Genomic DNA, 17,514 nt, shown 5'->3' with positions numbered 1-17,514 from the left:
GTGAGAGGGCACCCCAAGGTGAAGCCAGGCATCCCCGGCGTTGCTGGGGCCGTTGTGGAGATTAAGCAAGCTATTGCCCAGAGTTGCAGAGTGGGACCCATGGTTAGCGTAGGCACCCAAGCGAGAATTATCGAGTCCGCGGACATTGACCCAAGACCCTGCCGCGTCGGGAATTGAACCCAGGTCCCGGGCCGACCTCTGCTTCAGGGTCTGCCGCTTCTAACCAGTGAGCCACACTTCTCCACAATTTCCGTTTTCATTTCTTACTCCCCCCTTCTTTCTCTTTCTTTCTTTTCCCCCTCTCTCACTTTCTCTCTTCCAAAATATATTTTTAAAAAAAGGCATTTTCTCTTAGTACATATATTATGTTTTCCCTTTTTGGGATATCTTGTTTTTAATATTCACATTTATACTGTATTTTTTCATTTCTCCAATTTTTTCTTATGGATTGTGACTCTGTTCTGATGTTTTACTTGGCATATTTGTTTCAATAAAGCTTTCTAAACTTTAAAAAAAAAAAAAGAAGCCGTTTTTGGTTTTAAAAATGGGTATTCTTCTGGAAAACAGAGTTTGTTTGCCCATCATGGATAGTGGTATTTTAAAGAAAAATTTGCTTAGTCAGAAACTGATGAATGATGATTCATGCTGAGGTGGTGAGACCTACTGCTGTACTTATGTCCTTTGTGCCACAGGGCATGCCACGATTTTAATGTTATAAATCGGGTGGCAGTATTTAATATTGATGAACTTTTTCCCGAAATTTCTGCTGGTAACCGCACCTGGAATACTTGGGTGGAAACTACTGATAATCCTGCTTAGGGTGGGCATAGTTTAATGTAGTCACTATTTTACAGTTATGAAATTTGCTAGTAGCTCGGGAAAACGTTCTTTGAGCAGAAGTAGCTCTTACTACAGAAAAGTTTAGAGACCCTAACCTAAGGAAAACAAAAACTACGGCAATAGCTATTCAAAGAAGAAAAAGCTGAATTGGTATTTAGTAGGACATCTCCTAGGACCAGCCACTGAATATAAATATCTAGTAGTCCAACTGGATATCAGAGGCTCGTACAAACCTCAGATGGAGGCCCTGTACCAGAAAGGCACTACAACCTCACTAGCAGTGAGGCCACTAAAGAAAGCCCTACCAACTTAACCCTAGATCCACTACTACAGGTTATCCAGGCCAAGCTACAACCAATGCTGACTTATGAAAGCGAATCACTGCGAAAGAGATGCAATTGCTTTGGACAAAATCCTTACCAGTGCCTACGGAGCGCTCTTTCATCTCCCGACCGAGATGTCGCCTGCCCAAATGCACCTAGAATTTGGCCTACAGAAGTAAGAACAAAAGTTACTTACATGTAAACTGTGGTTCTCCAGTATTGGTGTCTTTCATAGATTCACATGCTTGAATATTGCCAGTCGTCGAAGTGGGAGTCCCACGGTACATAACATAGCAATGTAGTAATAACAAATATATATGCATAAACAAAAGAAGAAAAAAAAAAAACAGAACTTGTCACTTCTACAATATATCACAGTCATTATGTTTGGTCCAAATTCCAGCCAATTAGGTGTCAGCACCCTCTCAGAAGGTTCTCCCCAGAGGCTCAGGCCCTCAGATTTTCATAGCACAAGAGTGATATAGAGCCAAGAGAAGAAGAGCCTCTGAAGGGAGGAGGGTGGGTCGCATGTGAATCTATGAAATACACCAATACTGGAAAACCACAGTTTACAGGTAAGTAACTTTTGTTCTTCTCCAGTGTTGGGGTGTCTTTCATAGATTCACATGCTTGAATAGGAGTAGTGAGGTGGAAATCCGATGGTACCTTGGGGATAAAAGTCGGATTGGTGCAGAGCAAGACAGAGTCTTTGGTAAATTGAAGAAAAGGCGGTTTTGTAGTAAACGCCTGAAAGTCACCGACTAGACGTGAGGAAGTGAGAGCCAGAAGTTGAGTAGTTTTCCAAGTAATGTATTTAAGATCGACTTTATGGATTGGCTCAAACAGGGGTTTTATGAGCTGTGCCAATACAATGTTCAAATGCCACGGGAGGAGGTGGTCGACGAATTGGTGGAAACATCCGAAAAAGACCCCATAAGAATTGTTGAATTACTCTGGAAGAGTTAAGAGAGTTGGAGCCATCTTGACGAAACCTTGAGATTGCTTCTAGAAAAACTTAGAGTAGAATGTGAGAGTCCTGATTTTGCCAAGTGTAAAAAGATGCTCCGGTGTGGAATGAATAGGATGTACTTGGGCATCATTGCACCATAGACAAAATCTTTTCCACTTGAGTTTGTATGTTTTCACAGTTGAAGCTGCTGTAGCCTTAGCCAGGACCTCTCTGCAATCTAAAGGAATGTCCAAATTTACAAATTCATAGTGCTCAGGTTCCAAGCCGCTAAACGCAGAGATGCTGGGTCTGGATGACAAACTTGGCCCTGATCCATGGTCAGAAGATTCGGAAGAGGGCGAAGAATGATCGGGTCGCATTGTGACTGGAGCAGAAGTTCCGTAAACCAGACTTGTCAAGGCCATCTGGGGGCTATTAGAATAATGTGACCTGGTTCCTTCCTCATTTTTTGACGAACTCTGGGAACTAGAGGTATAGGTGGAAAAGCGTAGGCATATATTTTCGACCAGTTCATCAAAAAAGCATTTCTGCATGACTCCGGTTGGGGAAGCCAACTTGCATAGAACAGGCATTTGAGGTTCAGATGTGTTGCGAACAGATCTAGAATCGGAGGACCCCATAATTGAAAAATGTGATCCAGTGTGGGTTGATGTAATTCCCATTCGTGGTTGGTTGTGGGAGATCTGCTCAGTGAATCTGCAAGATTTTTTGACGCTCCCGGAACGTGCACTGCTGAGAGGATGCCCTGATGTTGAATCACCCAATCCCAAATTTGTTGCGCCTGATGGGACAGCAGCATGAACCTTGTGCCTCCTTGTTTGTTTATGCAGTGCATGCATGCATGTTGTGGTGTCCGTTCGGATGAACACCGATGCTCCCTGTATGATGGAATGGAAAGCTTTTAGAGCCAGAAAAATGGCCAGTAACTCCAGTAGATTGATGTGCCAGGTTTTTTGCTGTATGTTCCACTTTCCCTTTACTGTTAGTCCCTGAAGATGCACACCCCAACCTTCTAGAGATTCATCTGTTGCGAGTAAAACTAGTGTCCACCAGGAATGGACGACCTGAAGAGACGTTTTTCTCGAGAGTCCACCACAGGAGAGCTCTTTTCATCCGAGATGTGACTTTGACCATATCCTAGAAGGATCCCGAGACTTGAGCCCATTGTTTTTCCAATTCCTCCTGGATAGGTCTCATTTGTAGCTGGCAGAGAGGGACTAGAGGAATGCAGGAGCACAACATCCCTAGGAAAGATTTCAACTGTCGGACAGAAGCGGACACTTTTAAAAGGAGGGAGATTTAAATTGCGAAGTCATCGACGTATTATGTGCGACACAAAAGCCTTTGCTAGCTTGGTGGCTAGGATGGCTCCCAAGAACAGTCTGAGAAAATGAGACTTTTCCATGTTGAATGTAATGCCCAGGGACTGGAAGAGGGACCTGCATAATAGAGTGTGTTCAGAAGCCTGTTTGAAGGATCGTGCAGCAGGCAGTCTAGGTATAGAAAGATTTGCACTCCTTGTAGGCGAAGGTAAGCTGCCACCGGTGAGAGGACTTTGGTAAACACATGGGGAGCGGAACGAAGACCGAATGGAAGAACTTTAAATAGAAAGCCTTTTCATAGTAAAATTGTGAGTTGGTTTAAAAGTTCTTTCAGGTGGGCAGGAGGTCGCGAATCAGGAAGAATCTTTTCAAACTCCAATGAGTGTCCTTTGCGCACAATACCCAGAACCCATTGATCGGTAGAAATCAGTGACCATTTGGAGTAGAAGTGGGAGATTCGACCTCCAACCTTTGGAAAAGCGGGAGGAGTCAGGGACGTGAGTGATGAAAGTCATTGTTGTTTGGAAGAGTCCTTTCCTCTGTAAGAGAATTTACCTCTGTATTGTCTGTAGGACTAAGAATGCGGTTTCCTGTACGATTGCTGATTCTGGGAGGAGTAACGTTGTTGCCCTTGTTTATATTGATTGGAATTTCCTCGGAAGGAAGATGTGGAGCCACGACCTCTTGCGCCTCCAAAAGGCTGCTTTTTAAACTGGAGAGTTCCGAGAGCACGGGCAGTGACGGTGTCTTTCTTTACTGTTTGAAGGGCATCGGCGATATGTTGTCCAAACAAAGATTCGCCATCGTAAGGCATGTCCAATATTTTCGTCTGTACTTCTTGACGAAAGGACGTAGCTTTTAACCAGCCTTGTCGCCTGAGGACTGCTGCACCTGCCAAGAGACGGAAACCAGTGGAAGACACATCCACAGCACAATCAATAATTTCGGGAGAAATCTTCTCTCCTTCATGAAGAATTTTTAATGCCTCTGCTTTAGAAACCTCTGGTATAAGATCTACAAGGGATGATCTGTCTGACCACATTTGTCGGTCGTAACGACCAAGGATAGCCAAGAATTGGCCGCACGAACTGTAGTTTCAGCCATAGTGGACAATTTCTTGCCAATAGCATCAAGGAGTCTACCTTCTCGGTCCGGCGGTGCAGATAATGGAGATGAAGGATTCCTAGCCTGACGTTGTGCTGCCCGAGTAATCATGGAATTAGTCTGTGGTTGAGAAATGAGACAAGCAGGTGAATTTGCAGGGGCTTTGTACTTCTTACCCAGCCTCGGTAGAGCAGCTGGAATTAAATTGGGGTTTTGCATGAGCTTGAGGCCTTCTTGCCAGATAAAAATCGATGGGAATAGAATGAACTTGTTTGAGGTTGATCTTTAAAATCATATAGGAAACACTCTTCCTCTCTTGTGGTCATAGGAAGGTGGACTCTTTTTGCCTCTCTTTCCATTAGTAAAGAAAACCACCTATGTCCACTGGTGGAGAATCCAGAGGAGCTGTAGTAGTGGGAGACTGTTTGAGTTTGGTAGGTGTCCCATTGAGAAAGAAGGGATCTGTCATCCAGCTCACCCTCTTCCCTGTCATCGTCATCATCATCATCGTCATAGTCATTGTCCTCCTCCTCCATGACCTGAGGAGCATCCTGATGTTGATCCTTGGTTTTCAACGCAGAAGGTGCGGCAACTGATTCTTTATTAGGGAGAGGTTGAAGAGGCGTTTGAGGCGCTGGAGAGGCCTGTACTGAACTTGGAAAACTGCGGTAGTAATCATCCAGCATGAATTGGAGGTTGGAAATAAGAGTTAAAGGCATCTGTGCCATAGGAAGTTCCGGCACAGGCTGCATGTCACAAGTAGAAAAATCTTCTTCTAGGTCCTCACCGTCATCAGAGGCATGACATTTTATAAGAAGTGCAGAGGGACTGCGAGCAGCCCGAAATCTTACATCATCCTCGGATTCCTCATCATCAGAAGAAAATAACTCAGCTTGAGGATGAGAAGGAGTTTGAATAGGCATTAGGGTATCCAAAGAGGAATGTCGCCATTGAAGTAAAGAGCTTGAAGATTTCAATGGTACCAAATCCATGGATGCAGTTGTTGCCGTCATCGTCGACTATAAACGCACCGTCGACAAAGCCAACGCCGCCGACAAAGTGCGCGTCGACTAAATCTTCTTCTGTTTGCTTGACACCGTCGACGAGGTCAAAGGCACCGTAGACTAAATCGGTCTCACCTTAATGGATACAAACGTCGACAGTGAAGATGCCGACGACAGGATCATAGATGTTGATGTTGAAATAGTCGACGTAGACGCGACCACTCTCGTCGACGGGATAGGCAGTTTGAGATAAAAACTGCGCAGATGGAGTCTTTGTCGCCCGAGAATCAGATCTCGGGGGAGTAGAAGGTGCAGAAAGACTGGGGGGGGAGAACTTACCCCTCTTGAAGTTGAAGGTTGAATAGTGGGCTTATCCACATGATGTTTCTTCACCACTTTAGGTTTTGGAGAAACCTTTTGATACTCACTGGTTCTCTTCAATGATGAAGAAGTCTTGACTGATGACACTCTACACATCTGAGAGGGTTCTCTGAAGTACTCAACTTCTGTAGCCACAGAAGGAGACACCCCTCTCTGTCCTTCAGAGTCTTCTGAGAGAAGGTTCTACATATTTTACAATACTTTACCTGGTGTTCAAGATATAGGCAATATATGCACATTTTATGAGGGTCTTCACAATGAAGTCCCTGTTTTCCACAGGTTCCACAAGGTCTGAAGAGGGTCTTCTTGGTGGTAGACATCATAAAGTTGACTCTGAGAAGAAAACTGAGCTGAGCTCAGGGAGACTCCCTTTACATGACGTGCGGTAGAAAATCTGAGGCTTGAGCCTCTGGGGTGAACATTCTAAGGGGGTGCGGACGCCTGATTGGCTGGAATTTGGACCAAACCGAATGACTGATATATTTTAGAAGTGAGTCCATCTATAAAAACTCTATGGTTTTTTTCTCTCTTTTATGCATATATATTTATGTTATTACTACATTGCTATGTTATGTGACACTGCCCGTAATAAACTCGCCAGTAAATTCGTAGACTAAGGGTTAGTCCTAGCTACAAGAGAGATTACTAGCAATTGGAAAGCGGTCACTATGCCTAATGCAACAAGATGGTTATGGGAATTTATAAAGTGGGCAGACTGTGAGGGGATCTTCCGATTACAAATGGCTTGGAGAACCAATAATGACAAATTGCTTGAGGGCCTGGGTGGCTATGGTGGACCTGCTCAAGAATCCGACAGACGACGGTGACTGACCTTCTGAAAGGGGGGACTTCTCCTACTGCAATGGAGCATTACCTTTGTAGTGTGGGTGGGAAGGATGACAGGTGAGGTGATGGTTATGAGAGCATCCCCCTGATCACGGACACAATGCTTTGAATTGGATGGCAGGAGTACATGCTGCATGACATAGGAGATGAGGGAGGGGAGCGACATGTCTGACGGGGGGGTTGTTGTGTTTTGTTAGTTGCTTATAAGATGTGAGGAGGAATTATATTATGCATAAGCCTAGAGCAACATGGACTTGACGTCCAGGACAGAATATACTGAATAGGCAACATTCATGAAGAAATGAGTGCCGAGGATAAGGACGGAGATAGACGGACTATGAAGTTGACATAATAGGATTACAGTCTATGAAACATTGTATGGTGGAATGTACTGTGAACTTGAAGTATAATGGTCTAAATGATTGAAAATATGAAAAAAATGTGTTTAAAGAAAAAACAATTGCTATGTTATGTACTGTGGGACTCCCACTTCTACGACGGGGAATATTGAAGTATGTGAATCTATGAAAGACACCCCAATACTGGAGAAACAGAGGCTACCTACGATGGGGGCATACATAAAAAGTGGGCATAAAATAAGAGGAGCAGAGCCAGGGTCATTAAATTCCAACCTCTGGACCAAATGGTCATGACATAGAAACTCATCCGCTAGAGAGTACCTCTTTGACGCTCTACCGAATCTAGGTCTAACTAACTGGTGGGCAACCTCTGCAACCCATCAGAGTTGCAAGAAAACAGTAACAAATGCAACAAAACTATATCCATAATCGAAGACAAAGAAACCCTGGCAACAAGGGCTCATGGCTGGTCTGTGCTGAATGATTATAGAGTTTTCAAACCACAATCACATTTAATTGCAGGTTTCAAAATGAAGACGAAAGAAACATTCTTAAAGACTACGCCTGAACATTTTACTGATCCTCTAGCACTTACAAAACAATTGTCAGTGGATAAACACTTTAATATTTTAGCTAAACGTATTCTGAACCACCATTTAGGTACCCTGCGAACAGGAAAAGCTGCCAAACCACAAACGGAAATATGGGGGGGGGTCTATGCATATGGAACATTGAACAGCTCTCTTTTAAAGGTTTTTATGGTTCTTAAAGTTGTAACAGCAATCCAATTAAAGGGGACTTGCAAGTAGACATTAAAAGCTCCATATTGGTACACTTGAAGAAAGGGGGAACGCCCTTTTGTACAGTATGAGCTGGAAGGAAAAATAAATAATAAGAAAAAAGCTTCCTTAGATTATTGATTTTACTCAACGAATGTTCCACTTAATATTTGCATAGAGGGGAAATGTATTTAGGCCCACATGCATCATTGTGTCTTTTTGCATTTCTTAATTTGCGAAAAATAAGGAATCGCAAATTAAGAAATGCAAAATGATATGCATCAATATTTTCGGTATTCTTTTGGGATTAGGTAAAAATCGCAATTTTTACCGAATCCCAAAGAAATACCGATTTCTTAACTTAATTTTCGCAATTCCCATTGATTCCTATGGGCCAAAAGGCCCATAGGAGTCAATGGAAATTGCGAGTGGCACTTAGAAAATTTCATGGGTGCAGGGGGGGGGTCCAAAGGACCCCCCCATGCACCCCTGAAATGTATTTTTCGCATCATGTTGCACACACACATGTCCTAAGGACATGTGTGTCCGTAACATGAATGTTGAAAAAAAAACATTTTACACACTTTTTCCAAATTTACCGAGTGGTTCAACCACTCGGTAAATTTGGCACCCTATTTGCGAATTTTCACTTTTAAAAAAAATGATGCATTGCTTTTAAGAAATCGCACATCTGCGACTTCTTAAAAGCACCCGCAATTTTAGAATTCGCACACATGTTACGAATTCTAAAATTGCTTCATGCATCCCAAAAAGCACTTTTGCATTCGCAAACGGCCGATTTTAAGGAATCGCACCCTTTGCGAATACAAAAATGCTTGATGCATGTGGGCCATAGAGCTTGAGCACCTTTTTACTTTTTCTATTTCCAATATTTATAATGCAAACAAACGAAAAGGTTTTAATTAATCATGCAAATAAAGTCCTACTACATGTTTACGCAATCTGCTCTTGCCTTGATAGCTGGTGATCTAAAATTATGCCTAGGGTTTTTGCAGTGTAGTGTAGGGCTCATGAGAGCATAGCACTTAAAATCTTGCTAACCCTACGAGCTGATGTAATTGCTGCAAGAAAAACTGCTTTCCACGGAAGATGCTGTAGGGACACCTTCAGTATAGGTCCAAAAGGGACCTCCATGAGATGTGGAAAGACTATGTTAAGCTCCCAGGGAGGGAGGTGGGGGGCGCCTAATAGGAGGAAAAACATTCTTTAGCCCTTCAAGAAAGATCTTAATCAATGGAATTTCTGCAACAAATGTCGCACATGTGACCCAGATAAAAGATCATACATGCACCAGTCATTTTCACATAAATCCTTCTCGACTAATTTACCAACCAACTGCCAAGATAACATGCTTAACCCCTTCCATGCTCATGACGAGCTGAGCTCGTCATGAGTTGCGCCGCTCGCATGCTCATGACGAGCTCAGCTCGTCATGTAACGCGGCTTTTTAAAAAAAGCCGCACAGCGTGAGAAAAGCCGCCGCACGCATGCGGTTAAAGAGAATTCAGATCCTCCTTAGAGGAAATTTGGATCATTCTCCAGTGGAAATTAATCTGGGTAGCGACAGAATGCAAATGCTTAGTAAAGAGCAACTCTATGTCTGGTGACTGATAGATGAAGAATTTACCCAATAATTGGGGGCAGAAATAAAAGAATTCCACAAGTTAAATAGGAGGTCAGTAACTTCTGCGATTACTCTCCGGAAGACAGTCATGTTCATTCCAGGGTATGTTCAAGATTTTTTATGGATTACTGCGATCTAGCACAAAAAGTGTCTTTATAACTGCCAGATACAACCATCTAAATTTACCCAAGCAGCAAGTGACAGACTCCTCTACATACAGTTCTTCAACTTCCCTTCCAAGAGGATCAAGTGAGCGGATGTCTGTTACAAAGAGCTAACTCCTCACAGACAGATATCCTTGCTTAACTCCACACAGACACAAAACAGCTTCATTCCATTTCTACAGGAATGAGATGATCTCTTAATAACAGTTTACTCACCACTTCTGTGCCAGTGACACCAGCCAGCAGTTCTGTCACCGCCTCGCCTGGTCCACACTGGTCCAAAATACCAAGCCCATGGAGAGCTGCACCAATGCTGCCCGTTGCTATCATCGATGGAGGGTACAGAATAAATGAGAACTCTGGAAATAAGCGTGGGAAAGGGGATCTGTTAAGTTGGATAAGGGACTACGGGTAGGACAGCAGTAGGGAATAAGGAAAAAGCAAGCCCTAAGGCAATTGGACATCATGTTTGTATGAGACAAAACAAAAACAAGAATATGTGCCTTGACTTTGTCTGGAGAATTAAGAGAATGCCATATCCAACTCAGAGCTCATCGAGGGGGTGGTGGTTTTCTCCTCCATCACATCAGGGGAACATGGAATGGCCTTTCTTTGGTCAAAAAGACAGTCAGAAAAATATGTGGTCTATTTGCGGTAACTCAACTATAACAGAGGACCTACTTTCTAAATGTGTCGGAGTTGCTGCGATGGCCATAAGAGCCTGACTCCTAGTCAGCAGACAGCAACATTTTAACAGGTTCTTCCTGATGTGCTCACCAATGCAGACCATAAACCAATAGGCATGAGAGAAATGGTAGACAGGGGAATACAGTTATCACATGCCTTTACAACTCCTTGTAAACTATCCCTTTTATCTTTTTTGCCCTTTAATTTAGCTGTCCTAAGACGCCACAATCTCTGTATCTGTTATCCCATTCTCAGACAGCCTAACTCTCCACTTCTTTTTCCTCCCCCAGTACCATCTGGCAGTCTTAAGGCAAGAAAAGTGCAATACAAGCAACCAATATTACATAACATGTTCCCATCTCCTCGTTCAGCTTTACCTTCAACCTAACCATCAGACTCTAGACAATTGTGTCAAATAAAAGTAAGCACGGATTCCCATGTTTATGCCTTGCATATGTCCACGATGGGGACAAGTTTAATCCAGGCAGTGGCTGCAGCTTTCGCTTGTGGAATGGACTACCGGTAATAGGTCAGTTAAATATCTGATAGAAATACATGGTACTATCCACCTAATAATGGACTGTTTCGGTGTAGCTAGACAGTCTATTGTGATCAGAATTCACAAATAATGGTTTCGAATATCATTGGTCCCAAAAGACCCCCCCCGATGTCTAGTGAATGACTAGACCTCTATGCTGGTGACAGATTTGGGAGGATGGTATCAAGAGAAACATGAAAATCAAACATGAAAATCAGAAACCACTTTAGTTCAAAAGGATGTGGGGGGGTTTGGGTGGGGGAGGAATACCCTACTGCCATGAAAATTTGTTCAAGGTTCGACAGCTAATCAAGCCTGTAATTCCCAAACACTTCTTGTGGTTGTAATTACAATTAAGAAAAGCTGTTCTTCATTAGAGATGCTGCAAAAGAGCTCAGTTTATAGGCTCAAATATTTGGCTCATTCGTTTTCACAGTACAATGTGACGTGCCCATGGAGCATATTGGCTTTTTATTAGTGGAAACCCCTCATTGAGAACTTCTAGAATGTTTAACCGTTGGATTCTTAAAAAGGAGGACAATTGCTTCAAAGATTTTCTTTAAGCAGTTATGACCGCTACTGAAGACCTTTGCAACTTTGATTTGGCTATATGCAGTAAGTAAGGAACATGGACATCTTCCCGGCCTGAAATGGGATTTAGACACCATATGCAGAACAGCTTTCATTTTAATGCACAAGTTACCTGTTTCGGTATCTCAATGCAAGCAGAGGGCAGATTCAAATGGCTGTAATGCCGGACCTCGGGATCAATTGAGCCAAATTCTATGAATTAAGGCTAGGCCATTGGATCAGGCCTGCATGGCAAACTGTGGTGTATTAGAGACAGTTGACGATGGTCCGGGTACTACCATCGCCACAGGTAATCTGGTGCTATCAAGATAGTCTTAAATGTTCATGGTTTTACTATTCCCATTGATAAGTGGAATGTGTGGAAAGGGCCAGACAAATGATCAGAACTAATTGATCAAAATGGTATTTAAAAAACAATATTGCTGTGATGCCCTGGTCACGAAGTCACTTCATTTTTGTGTGCCATGGTGAATAGGTCCACATACCCCATTCTGCTAAAGGTTCTACGGCTGTCGCTCAGAACCCACTTGTAATTTTTCTCTTGATGTTAATTGAGGAAATCCACCTTCTGATTCTGTACCTCTGGCAGGGATGTGGAATTCCTCTAGCCCGACTCCCAGGAAATATTGTTTGGGGTCAAGGTCAACAAGTTTAAGTGTATTTTGTCCTTGGGACAAGTAGGCCCAATCCCCTACAGCACAAACCCTTTAGCTGCCAGTTTACAGTATCACTTTATGGATCAGGAAAGGGCAATGTCTGCAGTTAAGGTAATATTTGTGTCCATGTGTTAAATGCTGTTTAAGCTTGTATTTATGGTTCATTAATGCAAAGCCTTTATTATTAGGGTGAGCACTAAAAGTAAACGCTGTAAGCTCGGCCTGCACTACCGACGGTGGTTTCAGTGTAAATGTGTATACACGTTTTCAAAGTTTAGTAATATGAGGCTATGTACAATGCTCCCAGAATGCTCTGATTATATGCAAATATTTGCCGAAGCTTCAAAGCAAGAGTGATGATTCTTTGCTTTCAAAATAAAATGTTTAAAAAAAAATGCAAGTAGGAAAAAAACCTTTTGCTACTGTAAGATTTTAGGTACCATATGTTTACAGCATCATTTAGCAACATGTTGATGTATGCTTGTATTTCCCAAAAAATATTCATAATGGAAAAATCAGTGTAACCAGTTTAAATAAGATTACCGGAAACAAAAATAAACAAGCATTGGCAATGCCAGTAGGTCTGAAATTGGTGGTCAGCCTTTTGGTTTTGTCAATGCGTGCCTTGTTCAGGCATGGTTTATGTAAAACCGTATCCGTGTGGGAGCTGCTGGGTCCTCACCATTCTAACAAGCATTGGCAAAAGCAAAAATTGTTTTTGGTCTCAAAAAGCACACATTGCCACAGCAGTTCCGGGCACTGAGCAAAACTACTTTGTGTGCCAATATGCTCCTTGTCAAAGAGCAGAATACTGTCACTGACAGTGAAGCCATCCGATAGACAGAGAGAAAAAGTGAGCGAGAGAGAGACAGAATTTTATTAAACACAATAGGTCATGGTTAACGCCAGGCTTAATTAGAAGCCTAATTATTAACGAAAGTCTCAAAAGTGCATCCATGGTATATATCCTTGCATTAAGTGCATATATACAGTGTCCATGAATTCACAAAAATTTACAAAGTAGGCCAAAAATAGTACTCTTAGAAATTATTTTTGAACTGTATTTCAGCATGAGCGCATGTGTAGATTGGCTCATGTGAAAATCTTAATGTTTCAAGTTCACTTTTCCTCTAACCACTTTTTTTCCCAACCCTGAAAGATGTTTTACGTCTGCGACTGTTGAGTAAATTTCCAACCTTTTTCAGTACGGGAAAAGATAAGAAAAGAGTTGGTGCAAACCCAACATGCACGTTGGTAGGTTTGCACAGACTCAAAAGGGCATTCCAACCCTTGAACTATTTCTTACCAATACCTTCAGCCAAGTATGTAGACCTGCAGAAACATGGCAGCATAAGGGAATTGCTAGTATGCAACCCTACTATGGTACGGGCCCTGGCATATTTCGAGAGGTTATATCAGAACTCTTATATAATGAGATTGCTGCCGTAATTTGTCGCCGCATTACATGGCACAAAAGGGACAAGTGGATTTTGTTACAAGGCAAGTAGATTTATGAAGCAACCTGCCCCATGGACAAGTAGATATTTTATTAAATTCCACACCCCTGCTCTGGGATGTTTATCGCGGTCAGCAATACATTTCTGGCCAGGTCTCAATGCCACATTGTTTGTGCTTGCAATGATTACTGTTTGGTTCTTGGTCCTTCCAATTTGTCGGTAGAATGGATGGTGGTACTGTCAGTTTCGATTATTGACAAAAAAGGAAGGAAAGCTTTGAGTGCCAAGAGCACTGCTCTGAATTCTATATGATTGATAAGACTTTTGTCAATAGTCTTGATTTGTCATATGTTCCATGTGAGCATCCCATCGTGATAAGGAGGCATCCTTGACTATTGCTTGCATCTGGATTTTCTTTTGGACTGGAACTCAGACTAGCAAATATTTTAGTTTAGCACCATGCCAAAGAGTTTAGTACCGATACCATGAGATGGTATCTTTCCAATCGACTCTTTTCCGAAACCATTGATCCGAGAGGCACTGCTGTAGGGGTCTCATGAAAAGCCTTGAGATTGATAAAATGATTATGCAGGATGCCATGGATCTTGACGATCTATAGATTGCTGGTGTGTACCTAGCCCACCCATTTGTACTTACCTGCTAATAGTCCATCCTCAAGAATATACACCTTTTCGTTTAAACAGTTTATTTTAGCTGCTAGATTATATTAGGCACTGTGCTATCTTCGATGTTGATGGGTTCACCTTGTTTTTGAGACCCAGCTTGGATAGCAGACGTGCTATGGCTTTGAAATCCTGTGCTGGTTTGGACTGAGAATCTGCTTTACCAGTCGTCGAGGTAGGAATAACCAAAGATCATACCTTACTCCCTAGATAGGCTGCAACTACTGCCATGCACTACTGCTGTGCACTTCAAGAAGGTTCGTGGAGCTGATTTTAAGCCGAACCGTAGCACTGTACTGATGATGTTCATCTTTTGCTACGAATCTGACAAATTTCCAGTAATGTGATAAAGGAATGTGAAAATAAGCACTTGAAGGCCCATAGCACAAATCCAGTTTTCCTGCATGTGCAGGTAGCTGCGAAGGAGACTCCGCATTTGGGATTTTTTACTGGCAATAAATAGGTTGACAAGCCACAGATCTAAAGAAATCAGTTGGTGTTGCTAAATCGGTTTTCTTTAGGAGTATGCTCCGTTGTTCTCTCGTTTCGATGATACTCTTTCGATCATTCACTTTTACAAGGAGTCTGTTTTGAGGGGTTGGGGAGTTGGCGGGGACACAGGCTGTGAAATAGCCCCCCCCCCCCCGAACCAGAGTACCAAGTTTGAATTGGGTTTACAACCCATCTGTCCGTGGTTCATGGTTTCCACACGAGTGGTTAACTACTGCACAGGGGCGAGAGCAGTCTTAGCTGACTCAAAGAGTATCCTTACAGGGATTCACACAATTACAAATCTGTTGCTAGGGTAGGCACAAGGTGTATACACTATAAGATATTGCTCGAAAGGGTGAATGTCACATACGTGAGTCCCTATGTATGGTAGTAGACAAGATGGAAGGTATTGCACAATGTGCAAACAGTTATTGCAACTGATTAGCTGGTAGAGGGAGTAGGCATATGCGACATCTGATGGTTTAATATAAGGTGCATATAACTTTCCACACAGACCTCATGTACATATCATTAGTTCCATTTGTGTGCAGGGAAGGATTACTTTTTAGTTACACGAATTTAGTCATGTGTGCTCCATTAATACAGAAGGGACCACTGTGGAGCCCATCTAGAGAACTCTACAGACGTAGGACATATCGAACTGAGAGTTAAACGTTTATCCCGCTAAGTGCATAGTTGGCACTGGAATAAGCCGATGAGGTTTAAAGGAGTTTATATGATTCATTTTCTATGTGCATCATCAAACTGACTTTGTCCTGATAAGACCCATGTAAATTATCTGTGGGTTGAAACATCAACACTGGAGAGGGGATTGTCTAAGCCAGAAATGATTTATTAGGTCTGGTTAAGCAAAAACGTTGGACAGAATATTGTATTTGTGAATATCTATATGGTATTTATGCATAATATTTAAATGGTTTTCACTACTGCACTTATGAGCACTGCACCAACTGCAATCCCCCCCCCCCTGATTTTAGCACGTTTTGGGATGAACATTAAATGCAAGGCAAGCTCAACAAGTTACTTTAACTTCATGGGTGATTTCGCTTTTCATTCCGAGTAGCTCTACTTCAGTGTTTTGTTCGAACAGCACAGACTCTGAAATAAAGGCAAATTAGTGATTTTCAATTGCACTTCCGCCTTGAAGGATGAAAGGCGTATTCATGAGCATCTCCTTAAAGAGATTCTGTGTCAGTAGCTAGCTCAGCAGAGTCTACCCCTATGCTTACTACTAGGTTGGAAACTACGGATCCTGCTTAAATATTTCCATGAAGTCATGTTGCCCATGTCTCTGTAAATCTGAGACTTAGAATTTCATTCATATTCCCCCATGGAATCTGCCCTGTAAGCCTGTAGGACAGGCATTTTTCAAATAAGTGGAGGCCGTACTACACATTTTATCTCCTGTCACATCCAACCTTTTGCTCTCTCTCTCGGGTTGGGCAACCAGTTTCGCTTCGGAAGCACACTTTATCTTAACAGGACTATGGCTGAACCCAGCTTCGGATTCGTCATAAGATATTCCGGTTCATGTTGAGGTAGCTAACATCTGTTTGGAAAGCGAGGGGTCATCACCTTCACAGTTGCTGGTGGCAAAAATATTTCTTCAGCAATGTCGAGTAGGCCAGGGAAAAGAAAAAAAAAAAAAGGTTTAGATGCAGCCCTTTGATGGAGTGTCTCAAGTAGGACTGACAATGCTGGCTGATGTGTCTCAATCAATCAATGCATTTCTAAAGCGCGCTACATAACCGTGAGGGTCTCAAGGCGCTGGGATGGGGGAGGGGGGGAGGGAGGGGGCTTGGAGACCGCTACTGATCGAAGAGCCAGGTCTTGAGAAGTCTTCTGAAGGCCAGCAGGTCCTGAGTCTGTCGTAGGCTGGTAGGGAGAGCGTTCCAGGTCTTGGCGGCGAGGTAGGAGAAGGATCTGCCGCCGGCGGTGGTGGTTTTTGGTTTTTCGGATCCGAGGATTTGTGGCGAGGGCGAGGTTGGCTGAGCAGAGGCTACGGGTCGGGATGTGGAAGCGGAGACGGTTGTTGAGGTATGTAGGTATGGTGTTGTGCAGTGCCTTGTGTGAGTGGATGAGGAGTTTGAAGGTAATCCTTTTGTTGACAGGGAGCCAGTGTAGGCCTCTCCGGTGGGGTGTGATGTGGCTGCATCGGGGGACGTCGAGGATCAGACGTGCCGAGGCGTTCTGGATTCGTTGTAGTCGTCTCAGGAGCTTGGTAGTTGTTCCGGAGTAGAGGGCGTTCCCATAGTCGAGTATGCTGGTGACGAGGGCCGGGGTGAAGATTCTTCTCGTGTCGGGAGGGATCCACTTGAAGATCCCGCGGAGCATTCGGAGGGTGTTGAAGCAGGATGCAGAGACGGCGTTGACTTGCCTGGTCATGGAGAGGGTGGAGTCGAGGATGACCCCCAGGTTGCGTGCGTGGTCTGTGGGTTCCGGGGCTGTGCCAAGCGATGTGGGCCACCACGAGTCGTCCCAGGCTGATGGGGGGGGGGGGTCCGAGAATGAGGACCTCCGTCTTGTCTGAATTCAGCTTCAGTCTGCTGTCCTTCATCCAGTCGGCTACAGCTTTCATTCCTCTGTGGAGGTTGGCTTAGGCGGTCTTCGGTGAGGGATATGATCAACTGGGTGTCGTCGGCGTAGGAGATG

At 43.4% G+C, this 17,514-nt stretch overlaps 1 protein-coding gene across 1 annotated transcript in view; it reads right to left on the bottom strand.

Moving 5' to 3' along the window:
- Positions 1-17,514, bottom strand: part of CCND3 (cyclin D3) — a 181,262-nt gene that overhangs the window by 112,602 nt on the left and 51,146 nt on the right. Inside the window, exon 4 of the mRNA XM_078644719.1 lies at positions 9,954-10,096. Within this exon, the coding sequence (XP_078500845.1) occupies positions 9,954-10,096 (143 nt within the window). The remainder of the gene's footprint in view (positions 1-9,953; positions 10,097-17,514) is intronic.

The sequence above is a fragment of the Lissotriton helveticus genome, chromosome 5_1, assembly GCF_964261635.1.
Source record: "Lissotriton helveticus chromosome 5_1, aLisHel1.1, whole genome shotgun sequence".
In the NCBI taxonomy this organism is placed as follows: Eukaryota; Metazoa; Chordata; class Amphibia; order Caudata; family Salamandridae; genus Lissotriton; species Lissotriton helveticus.
This window is presented reverse-complemented; position numbering and strand designations above follow the sequence as displayed.